This window comes from Anomalospiza imberbis, chromosome 5 (genome assembly GCF_031753505.1).
Source record: "Anomalospiza imberbis isolate Cuckoo-Finch-1a 21T00152 chromosome 5, ASM3175350v1, whole genome shotgun sequence".
Lineage (NCBI taxonomy): Eukaryota > Metazoa > Chordata > Aves > Passeriformes > Viduidae > Anomalospiza > Anomalospiza imberbis.
Window position 1 is genome coordinate 65,976,203 of NC_089685.1, and position 12,268 is coordinate 65,988,470.

Genomic DNA, 12,268 nt, shown 5'->3' on the forward strand with positions numbered 1-12,268 from the left:
AACTTAAGTCTAAGTCTGTAGCATCCAGCTAGTAACTGAATTGCAAAACAGCATTTAGTGAAGCAGAGAAATGATCCAGTTGAAAAGACTTCCTTCAGTTATTATACATCCATGTGCAAGATCAAACATATCTTTCAAATTTGTTATTGATTGCAACGTAACATCAAATGGGATCTGAAAAAAAAAAGAATAACTTTATTAAGCTTAGAGGTACCAAAAAAAAGTACATATATACCAATACACAGATATATATATATATACACACACACACATGTATATACCAAAATATATACACATATATACCAATAGTTTCACATAAAGCCAGATTTCTGAACTACAACCAATGAGTAAGTTAGAAATATTTATTGCCTTGGTATAAATTTGTGATTAATGACATCTCTTGCAGGAAACTAGTAAAACAGGATTCAAGGGAGGAAACCTTTATGAACAGTCTTGCTCACAAAGTTTATCATGATCATCTGTAGGTAAAATGAAGAGCAGTAAGTATAGTTAGTAATTTGGAAGGCTTTTCCTAAGATGAGAAACTGAAGGTATTGAGCTAACAGTAAAAGGTGACATACAGGGCAATCAAAAACTGGTTTGAGTGTCCATTGAACACAGAGAACTATTTAACTGATTTAGGTATCAGCAAAAAAACAACTGAAGACAGAGATGATTGGAATAAGTTACATAGGGAGGTTAATTTTTAATGCAATTATTTTATTTATAAATTTACTTCTAACATTTAAAATTGGAGCTTCCAAACACTATACTTTATCTCCCTCAAGGACATAGCTACTCATTAAACAGCATTAAAAACAAGCAGGCTGATAATTTTTTATTCTTAAAACATGAAGAGTCAAATCATTTTAAATGAATAATTCAATGAAAATACACTTTCTCAATTTATAAATATAATTCAGGGCTGAATCAAAAGCACTGTAGGACATGCAAAGAGAAAAAACAGAATCAAAGAAGAGAAAGTGGAAACATGACAGAAGAGTGACAGCTCAGACAATGAGAAAACAAAGACCACAAATTAGAACTGACTTTGCCCAATTAATTCACCAGAAGATGAGCAACAGAAAAGCGTTTGGTAGGGGAAAATGCTGAAAAACTACATATAAGAAATGTATCTGCTGCTTTCTCCTGCATGCTTGAAAACAAAGGGAATGTACTATTCTGTGGTGTACATAGTCCCTCCCTGAACTTTCTGTCTCTGGCTGAGACAGGGTAATGCACACATACAACTTATATGGAAGTTTGGAAATGCTACTTTGAAATATGCTATACATAAGGAAGTGCTAAGCACCCTACAAGTTCTGTTGGCTTCAGAGAAGAACAAAGATACTCAGCATCTTGAAGGATTAGGCTTTAGCTGCTCAACCAAAACTACCATATCTCAAAGCATCTTAGTTTGAAGTTTTTATTTGAAACTTCATGATGAAAAGTTCTGTGATGTTCCACCTGGTTGTGGAATTTAGAGAGAATAACACAGTGCAGTAAACATAATATGAACGCCACTAAATCTGCTCCCTCACTTCCATCATAGATCCACAAATATAAGCAGGCAAAGTGAAAGGAATTCACAAGAATTTAAACAGTTCCAGAAATTTTCCATGATTCTGTGTAAGTTTGTCTGTATCTTTCCCTAGGAATCTATCAAATCTTGCTATCATGGAAGACACTTCAGTGGGACTCTGAAAAGTGCAGCTTTGAAGAAGGGATGTGAGTGTATTCTGATGCATTGATAAAGCCAGATTGTGTAATATAAAGGCCTGGGAGTCATTTGAGAGAGAACTTCAGGATGGATAATGAGGGGTGGCAAGAATGGTGCAATGTGTATCAAAGAGAAGTGTGTACTTTCAGGTACCAGGCTGCAGGACGCACAGGACAGATTCTCGCTGCTGTAACAGGCACTATTCTCTCGCAGGTAGGTCAGATTCTGTTCTGGTAGGAAGAGCTCTCTGACTGGAAGAGTAGAGTGGAGGCATTTTCCATTATCATTGCATTGTGAACAATTACTGGCAAGATATTTGAGGATCACTTGAGGGAGTGATATGTTACAGTGGATCGCAGAATCTTCTGTGAAGTCCCTTGAGCCCTGGCAGCTGTGGTCCTTTCCTGATGTCCCCAAGGTGGCTAAGAACACTGAAAGCATTGCTCCCCACCATGGGCCAGTTCCCACAGTCTCCTCTGGGATACTGACTGCACTGGGTAACAGCATGAATAAGATGATTTGTCCAGCAGCATGGACAAAAAAGTGGTATGCTAGCTCTCAAAATATGTCATGGACAAGGCAGAGAAAGCTAAAGAAAATGGAATAATCAAGCCTGAGTAACTGCAAAAACACAAGAATGGAAAGAAATTCCATTTGGCAATTCAATCATGGAAATTCACTGGAGTCTGTGTAAACAATGAGAGGGTGGTGGATAATCTGTATTAACCATTGTGAGCAAAAATCCCCTTTTAATACATTTTTGCATGTACGAAAAGTTGATTCTAATGAACAGTGAAGATATTCACAGTTTGTAATCATGCACATTTGTATTTTATTTGTAAAGATGATAAAATAAAACCAAAACAAAATAAGGAAAAAAAATGGGAAGATGCTTAGTGGTATAATCCATGTTTCAGTTTAATTGAACAATTGTTTTATTTTAGAAAACAGATTTTCAATCTTAATGACAACAACATACCTCAGTTAATGGAGAGGACAGGGCTGGAACAACAGACAGCAGTGCTTTGACTTCAGATAAACACCTTTTAATAATTTCCTAATGGTATAAAACAAGAAAATATTTGTACTATCTGTGTACTACAAACATACGCTGTACTATCAGTCTCCTCCGGTAAGCTAACAGATGGCTCAGCCTTCAAAAATTTTTCAGAATATTCAAATTTTAGGTTATTCTAATTGAATTCACGGTAAAGTAAACCTTAGCTGATGAATATAAATTTTCTGCAACACAAATAGTAGTGTTTCCTGTACAAACACAATGCCCAAATCTTGCAATTTCTACTGAGGCAAAATTGCTCCTGGTTCAGGTTTTAAATCCAGTGACTGAGCATATTTTGCTACGTGTTTACTGAAGATATGATAAACAAATACCCTGACAAGATGATATTTATACATGTATAATGCATGGCATGTTAATCTCATTAGTATTCTAAGCATTTTTTTACCAATTACTGACATATATTAATGAAATTTTGAGCAAACACCTTCAGGTAATCAGAAACACCCACTAAAGGACAGCTCTGTCTACCCTCCTGAACACAGTGATTGGCCAAAATATCATTTGTTCTCCAAGATGGTCAAAATACAGCCTCGTAATAATGGCACAGTGCACAATTGTCACTGTTTCACAGCATCCATCAGACAAAATGACAGCCTCTACATCATTAATCATCTCACATAATAGATATAAAGAGAATCCTGTCACATGATAAATGTCTCCCACTTTGAAAATAAACGTCTATTTTGCCTTGGCATTTATCAAGCAGCACTTATGCTGTGGCAACATTCTATTCCAATGACATTATCTCAAACAGAGCACATGGAAAATTCTGAAATTACCTTTTGTGTGTGTGTATGTGGGGAGAGTATTTGCTTGTGGACCATATTCAGCTTTGCTAATTAAAAAAAAAGAGGATGGCATAGAGAAAATGAAAATAAATTTTGTGCCAATTTTAGTCATCTCTCAATAACGTTATCAGAAGGTTCTTATTTCAGAAACCACCACTGCCCATTTTTCATTGAAGATGTGTAACTGGTGTTTAAAAAGCACTTTTGGGTTGATCACCATGCTAATTTAACACACTGCCAAGGATTTTCAGATGTAGATTGCTATAAATTAGGTATCAGTTTCCAATCTATCTACCTGAAGAGGTAGCCTTTCTTTTCAGAAGAAGGTTGAAAATGCCTGGGGTTTTTATCTAAAGTGACAAGCAATATATAAGGAAAAATTAAATATTAAATAAAGAGTGAAATAAAGTATTTCGACTTCTCTTTAAAGAGATGAGGGAAGCTTAACACCTGCCTTTATGTCTGCCTTCCAAGTTGCCCATCATTCATTTCCCCAAAACCGACATCTTAAATCAAATCAAACATATATAAGAGCTGAACTGTTCTCACTTACTTCTGTTTTATCATCAAGATGCACTTTCACATCACTTCTTTTGGGTTTATTGGAAGGACTTATATTCAAAGTTTTATTTTGCACAAGAAAAATTGTAGGTACTGAAGTTGAAAAGCTCTTAGAACCTTGCATCAATATTTCAATTTGCTCCTTCAGATCAGACAATTTCTCCCTTAAAGAAATAATTCTAAAAGAAGACAAAGTTTTTTATTGTTACTGTTATAAAACAACAATATTTGTTGCTTCCAGGTTATAATTAAGGTGACCTAGCTTTTATTACATATTGATTAGTTTCTACATTTTCTTTCATTTCAAGATTGATCTCAAAATTTTACAAAAATAAGTTTTCCATCTAATAAAGTAAATATATAGAATGCATTAGATTTTTACATAAAAATTGGGAAGCATTATTTTAGAAAAAATGGCTTTATCATCCAACCAGCACAAGGGTAGCAAATCCTGCCCTTGATTTCTTCCCTTCCACCCAGTAAACAGTTCCAAAATTTTAAGACTAGATGAATGATAAGAAAGAAATAATGAAAAATTCCATAGGATGTAAAATTAAGGGCAGAGTCTGGTGCTACAACTAAGAAAAATTCTTGCATTCTCAGAGCTGTAATATGGGATGAAGAAAGTAGATGATCCACTGAGAGAATGGGAATAACTGCTGGGAGTGCTTCTTAGATCTGCTACATTGCTATGACAGTGTAATATAATTAGCATATGTTATTTGGTTCTTTAAGAATCATAACTAAAATGCTAATAAATGCATTGAAAAAGCAACTGTTTGGATGGGTTTAACACATGTACGACATCTTACCATTTTTACAGTGAAAAATCTTTGAAAAGCAAAAATGAATGCTTTTAAAGATTTACAGCTCTTTGATATTTTGTACTTTATTTTCTCTCATCCTAAATGGCTGATTGATCTTTAATTCAGCATGAAATAACAGGACAGAGTTAGTGATTATTTACCTAGCCAATGGAATCCACAAGCAGCCTGAAAACATAGACGTTGAACTGATGTCACTAATCTTGAGAGGGTTTGTATTATAAGCATAAAGCAACAAAACCTATAAAAGAGATGGGATTGGTAAACTGTAATGCAGTAGACCTGAGCTATTTAAGTGATACAAGAGTACAATAAATATCAAATACAGTGTACTGATGAAGCCTTAGATAACTGACCTTCAAAAAAGAGAGGAGTGTGACTCTATATGAATTTGTACTACAATCAGTTTTTATAAGTTTTAAGTTAATTAAATTAATTAAATTGGATATTATTACTATGGGTTTTAAAATTAGGTATACCCTGTGGTGTCACTATCAAAATCCCAGCGTTGTCCTGATCCTGGTCAATCATATGCATGGCTGTCATCATGCTAGGTTTAAATATGCATCATTAAGTATGCATAACTCACCAATCTAAAAAAGCTATACCATTATAAGAAAATTAAGTAGAATATTCTCATCTTTCACAGCAAGAATTTACTAGTGCAATTGAAAATATGCTTCCTAATGGTAGCTGAATGTTTTGACTATATGGAAAATGTCAAATATATGGCATTCATGCATTATTTAGTTTTAGGAGTTGTCCCTGGTCCTCTACTGATCTGTATGGCCATGCCAAAGTAACCTGCAAAGCCATATTAAAAGCTACATTATTTACACTAACTTCACAGGGTTTCTATCAGTTTCCTAAGAAAGATAAATGGGTCTAATAGAAATTTAGAAACAGATCTGCTATGCCAAAAAGTTTAAGATCATGGATTTTTATTGCTGTAGCAGAAATTTTACCTACACATTGTTCCCTTGTGTAAAGATAAAACAAATTCCATGTCATAACTTCTCACATTCCTGCAACCCTCTCATCTCTTTCATCTTTCATGTTCAGTCTGATCTTTTAGGAAAATGAGGCTTACAAATCCCATTTTCCCTGTATATGTGTCTCTTCGCTTTTCCAAGAGTCTCCCACCAAACTATTATTCGAATGTATCAGTCAGGTCTACCCAAACTTAGAATGGAGATCTTAAAGACATCAGGGATCTACAACAGGAATAAATACTGTATATCCCGGAAGCTCTATATGGGCAAAAAGGTGGGTTTTTTGGGCCTGCCAACAAAAAACTGTCAGGGCATTCTGTTTTTTTAAAGAGCAGGTTTGCAGCAGACTAAATAAATTATTCTTATCACCATATTTCTATTAAAAAGCTGGTAACTCATAACACAAATATTCACTGGAAATGAGACTTAATTTGCTCCACTACCTAAGGAACTGCTTTGCTCTAGTTATACCTTAGTTTCTGTATCATTTGATGGCTTTGCCACAGAAGGAATATACCACTGAATGTTAATTTCCTTATCTGGAGCACTTGCTGCCCTACTCTCTGTCTTCTCATCTTCTGCAATGACAGAAACTGGAGAAGGCATTCTCATATGTGACATTTCCGATGCAGTTTCAGAAACATCAAGAGACATCTGAAACACAAAATAAATGTTAAGTTTTTAGTAAAACATAATATTTAAATTATATGATTTAAATAAATTTTAAGTTTAAACTATATGTTCTGTAGTGAAACAGGAAAAATCTGTTATAATCTAGTGTCTACTGGAATTGGTATGATTTTCATTCTAGCATAAATATACATTTATTTAGGTAAATGGGTAGTTTTTAAAAGTGTCCTTTTTATCAAGTGAAGACTTTTCAGTGTTTATGTGATGACACATTTCTAAAGGTAACACAAAGGATCTGTAAGTTGACTTAGAGACACCCACAGTCACAAAGATTGTTGCCTTTGACTTAAAATCATTATGGCATTATGGGTTTGGCTCAATTCTATTATTTGGCACACTGATAATACAAAATTTAGTGATGAAAAAGTAATTTGTCAAGTATACATATTGATAATTAAAATAGGATTCTGAATGTTAGAATAATGCTTTATTTATGTTTACCTATCTGTTTTCTCAGCTGTGCAACTAACAAAGGGTGACGCCTGCTGAAAATTCAATCACTTAATTTGTGAAGATTTGTTGTATTTTACAAAATACATATGGAACATTAGCAAGGCATTCATCAAATAGCTACTGTTGGCTGTCATTCACCAGGGAATTAATGCAGGAACACTGTCAGCCAACATTCATGCATGAACAAAACCTTTTCTTAAAACTTTGAAATATTTGATATAAAGGCTGAACAGTAACACACCATCTCTATTTTTTAAAGTATTACATGGATCTGCAAAGAACACTGACCAAACAGTCACATTTTCAGGGAATGTGGAGGCTATTTGAAAAGGTTCTAATGTCTCCATCATTGGTTCCAAAATGTGGACACTGGAAACAGCTCCCTGGGAAGTTAGTTATTTTCAAATTTTGAATGTTCATTACTGAAAAAATGGAGAATTTTACCTACTTTCTCTACAGAAAATTCAGTGTCTGACAACTTCAGGGCAGTAAATCCAAGTGAGCAAAAGATGGATTTTTCACAATAATCTATTCTTATGCCACTAAGCCAGTTACCATCCCACATGAAACTTTAGTAGGATTGTTGGTAACAAAGATTCCAGGCATGTGGAAGTCATAAATTCAAGCACATGGAAGTAGCTTCAGTGGCCATAACCCATGGTAAGCCATGAGGTGTGCATGGAGGACCCACCCACTACAGCCCTCCTCTAATTCAGCAAATGAATCATCCACTGTCCTGCTAGCATGAACTGTGAACAAAACTAGGAGAAAACACATATATGGACATGGGAAGAACCTAATTCATTCTGTGCCCCTGAACTAGAGCTCTTAAAATTCCATTTTATGCTATATACTTCTTTCTAAAATGCTTGTTATGGGGTTTTTTTCCACTGGACTGCATCCTTTGGGTTTCTATTCATATTGAATCTTTTTGAAGAAGGACATTACAACTGCTGTTGTCAAACTGGTAGGTTGCTGAATAACATACACTAATGTTTGTTTATTCAACTTTCTTAAAAGCCTGAAAACAAACTGTCTTAGTCAAGTATTTCCAGATCTACTTACTATCATGGAGCAGAACAGACAGCAAGCATGAAAAACGTAACAGGGCTCAGAATTTTAGTTACAGACCTAATGTAATTTGGATTCTTTGGTCAGCAGACCTGAAAAAGCCTTCAAGAGTCAAAAATAGAATACAGAGGTAGATATAAGCGAAGCAACTTCATACATAAAAATCACTCTTTCAGAAAGTATGTCTATTTGTACTGTTAAAACTCAAAGTAATAAACTACAGTTATATTTTTTAAATAACATCTATAACCTTTTGGATAGTAAAAGCTTCTAAAAATGTTGTGATAAAAATCAATGAGTCTTGGAATTAAAAAAAAGTAAGAGCTTTATGCTTGTTAGCTGTCTACAACAGTGAAGTTAGCACATGATTATGCAGCTTGCACCCATCATGAACATGACAGTGAGCTCTGAAGCTTATTATTCTAGGATACTGTAATACTAATTATGTCAAAAAAGGGCAGACATAGTAAAATAATTTTTGATATATGATGGCTGTTATAAATGTCACATACCATATATTTACAATTTATTCAGTGGCACAGTCAGCTCTTTGTTGGGAAATGAGTAATGATATGCTGTCCAACACTGCAGAAAGTTCACCAACTCTAGACAAGCTACTTTCAAAGAAGTACTTTTATTCATTTTTATAATATACTAAGTTCTCCCTCCTCAAGGCTCCCCGTCTCCATTTAATACTGAATATAATAACTAAAAAATAAGCCACAGAGACTGATCTTTCATTTTAATTTTTAGTATTAGGATAATTATTAATGCGAAAAGTGGGATGGAGAAACTTTGAAGACAATTATTTTTACAGTGGGTCTTCAAGACAAATTTAATTCAATGTTCAAAACATGTGCCATGGTCAAATGTAGAGTCCAGAATTCTAATCAAGATTTATCTGAGTGATATATTCTGAGCTGCCTACATTTGAAAGCTCAAATAGGCTGCTCACGAGCTAGAGATCTAAAAAAGATCCTCTGCATATAATTTCATTCTTCTATAATGCTCCCAGAAATATTAAAATTGGAATTACCAAGAATCTGAAGGAAATACCAGAATAATATTTTTGAAACATTAGAGAGAACAGAAGTACCTCTGAAGAATCAGTTGCATTACTGAGTGGCATTTCTACATCACATAGTTCTTCTGGAGAATTCTCCAGACAACACAATGAATATTCAAGCAAATTCTTTTCAAGGAAGGAATGCATTTCTGCTATGCGTAGAACAATTCCTGTGTCAGAAATCAAACCAAGGTGTCCATCTCTGCCAGAAAGGGATCCAGGTCCTGGTTTAGGGGAAGTTTTTAAAAGAGATTTTTAAAATTACATAATTATTTGAATTAAAATGTCAAGTTACTATATCTACGCTATATTAATAAATTTTGAAAACATAATAAAATATGTACATAGATACAATATCAAATAAATGCATTTCCAACAATTATACTGATTGCCCTTAAATATTACTAGCTTATGCTATTTGTAATTTTTCACCAGTGATCAGATAATGAAACAAACTCTCTCCAGACATTATAAAGTAGCATCAAATGGGAAGTGTAATTTTGAGGTGTAGGTACTTAAATTCAGAGTGTAAGCACTAGTATGTTCACTAGACGCCTAAGCACCCACTAGAATAAACATATATTTATTCAACACAGTCAAAATAAGCTTTAAGAGCTCTTAAGACCCCAATTTAGACAGCTAGGGGCTGATCAGCTGACTTTCCCCCTAGGCTCCCCAACAGGTAACTAAATCTGAGATTTACATGCACATTTTGACACCTAATTGTAGATACCTTCCTTAAAGTTCAGTGGTGAGACAGATTATTTTCATTTGATGCTGCAGGGAGAAAACCCAGCCCACTCTGGAATTGTTATTTTCAGAGTTGCTAGGTTTCCCTCTAAACAACACCTATATGTACATTGTAGTTTTGTTCTCATCTACTGGCCAAAAGCTGGCCATCACATGTAGCTATTAAGGCCTTGCAATTAATGGATTCTTACTCTGTTTGAAAGGTCCTTTCTATTGCCATGTTCTGTTTGCAGTGAAAGGAAGCAAGCAAATCACATCTGGAGTTTTAGTCAAAACACATTCAATAATGCTCAGTCTTCCCATTTACCCTACACTCAGGTCTCCACAACAGAACCTCAAACTAAACAGATTTATTTATGGTGTAACTTAAGCTTGATTTTTCTAGAACTAAAAATAAATAGAGATTATGATTTTTTTAGAAATGCTTCAGAAGTAGTAATAACAATTAAGTTTTGAGGGAGGCCTTCCGGGTATTGTGGAGGCTTATGAATAACTACGAGGAAAGATAGTAATATCTTCACTTGCAGCATGTGTAAACTGACATACATCTGGATTTCCATGAAGATTTTTTGCATTTATACAATTTAAACAAACTAAAGATTAGACTATTTCAGATGATAGCCTTTAAATCTGACACTGCTTGCCCTCAAGAACAGTATCTCTACAGCAGTTTTCTAGAAGGAAATAAAAATACATACCGGATAGGTTTGTGTTATAAATTCTTTTCAAATGATTGTAGTAGCGAATCATGTGAATCCATGTTACTGTATCTTTCTTCTGGCTGGCCTTGGCGACAAGACTTTCTGATGCTTCACTTTCACTCTGACAGTCTTCTGTGATTTGTTTGTTTTCAGCAGAAGATACTTCAGAAGTTCCAGAGACAACATTGTATCCATCTGCTATCCAATAAGAGTTCAAGAACACACAAGAAGTGGTTGGAATTCAAAAGCTATTTCTGCATCTTGTTAGAATAGACTAATCTGAAACTAGAAGTATAACCTGTGAAACTGCTTATATTTTTCATACAAGGAAAATTATTTCTATTTGTTTAAATATGAGGTGAAATAGTAAATAGCCTTAAAATTAGTTGAATTTTTTTTTCTCAGATCATGGGCAGGAATTTTACTAATCCTTGGAAGAAATTCAAAAGGAGTAGAGAATAAGGTGCATTCACTCTCTCTGAATTTAACTATGAAACCATTATTTCTACACTAGATATTTACTAAATGGAAACAACACAAAGAGTCATCAGTTATAACTGAGACAGCTGAACTTCCCAGTTATATTGACCCAAACTCAGAAGAGTTAGGTATGCTGAAGTAGTCATTGTTAGTTTTAATCCTTCATCCCTTTTAGATATTAAGCACATTTTCAATGAAATATACTCTTAACTGTGAAATAAAACAAAATATAATATTTCCTTTTGTCCTGCCTAAAAGTTGTAGGTATGCAGAAAGAGGAAAAAACTACCAGTACAGATATCACTACATCACTGCTTACATTCAATACTGGTTTTCACTGTATTAGTACATGGCTCTTTCAAAACTACAATTCTTGAGCTCTGTTTCTCACACCAAATCGAAAAAATGTTATATCATAGTGATTCCTAATGATAAACTTTCAGAAAATAAGTATGAGTGCTTCTAAAAAATCTGAATGTCTCTATTATTCCTGTCATTTCACTGTCAATGCCAAAATGGCCATATTGTCTTAGATGAAAACTGAAAGATGTGTTTTATACTAAGAGTTTTACAGAAAATATTTAGTGTGCTATGCTGAGAATTTACATTTCAATTTACATTTTTGTATTTTGGCCTACTATTGCTTTTCTACATTTTCTATTCTTCTTTGTATTGGCTAACAGAACTATCAGGAGAAATACTTGCTGCATTTGCTAAGAGAAAAAAATGATCTGTAATTATAAGCAAATGGAGCTAGTACAAAACAATCAGATGGAAAACATTAGCATCCAACACTTGTTTTCATGAACCAATCAAAACACATATGTGTAAACACTGTACAGTATGCAGACATGGCTCAGCTTTGCCAGCACCTATCAAGCAGAGCAATTCAGACTTTTTCAGTCACTTGGGATGATTGAAATTAAGTCACTGAACCAAAATTTTATCACTAAATTAATGGCTCCTAGCTTAAAAATAAACATTAATATTTTGTCTTCGTGTTTATATAACATCTAGCAGTCATTATCTCAGAATTCCTAGTTTCACTGCTGGGGTTTTTTTTAGATCAAAAAATTCCATTTCATCAACTC

The 12,268-nt window shown here is 34.1% G+C and overlaps 1 protein-coding gene across 3 annotated transcripts in view; it reads right to left on the minus strand.

The window, feature by feature from the left end:
• Window positions 1-12,268, minus strand: part of CFAP54 (cilia and flagella associated protein 54) — a 100,701-nt gene continuing 88,433 nt past the window's right edge. For all 3 annotated transcript variants that reach the window (XM_068191677.1, XM_068191676.1, XM_068191678.1), the window contains 7 exons: window positions 10,695-10,892; window positions 9,277-9,470; window positions 6,438-6,620; window positions 5,118-5,215; window positions 4,143-4,329; window positions 2,700-2,777; window positions 1-174 (listed from right to left, as the gene is read on the minus strand). In XM_068191677.1, coding sequence (XP_068047778.1) covers window positions 55-174; window positions 2,700-2,777; window positions 4,143-4,329; window positions 5,118-5,215; window positions 6,438-6,620; window positions 9,277-9,470; window positions 10,695-10,892 — 1,058 coding nt within the window. In that variant the 3' untranslated portion in view covers window positions 1-54. The remainder of the gene's footprint in view (window positions 175-2,699; window positions 2,778-4,142; window positions 4,330-5,117; window positions 5,216-6,437; window positions 6,621-9,276; window positions 9,471-10,694; window positions 10,893-12,268) is intronic.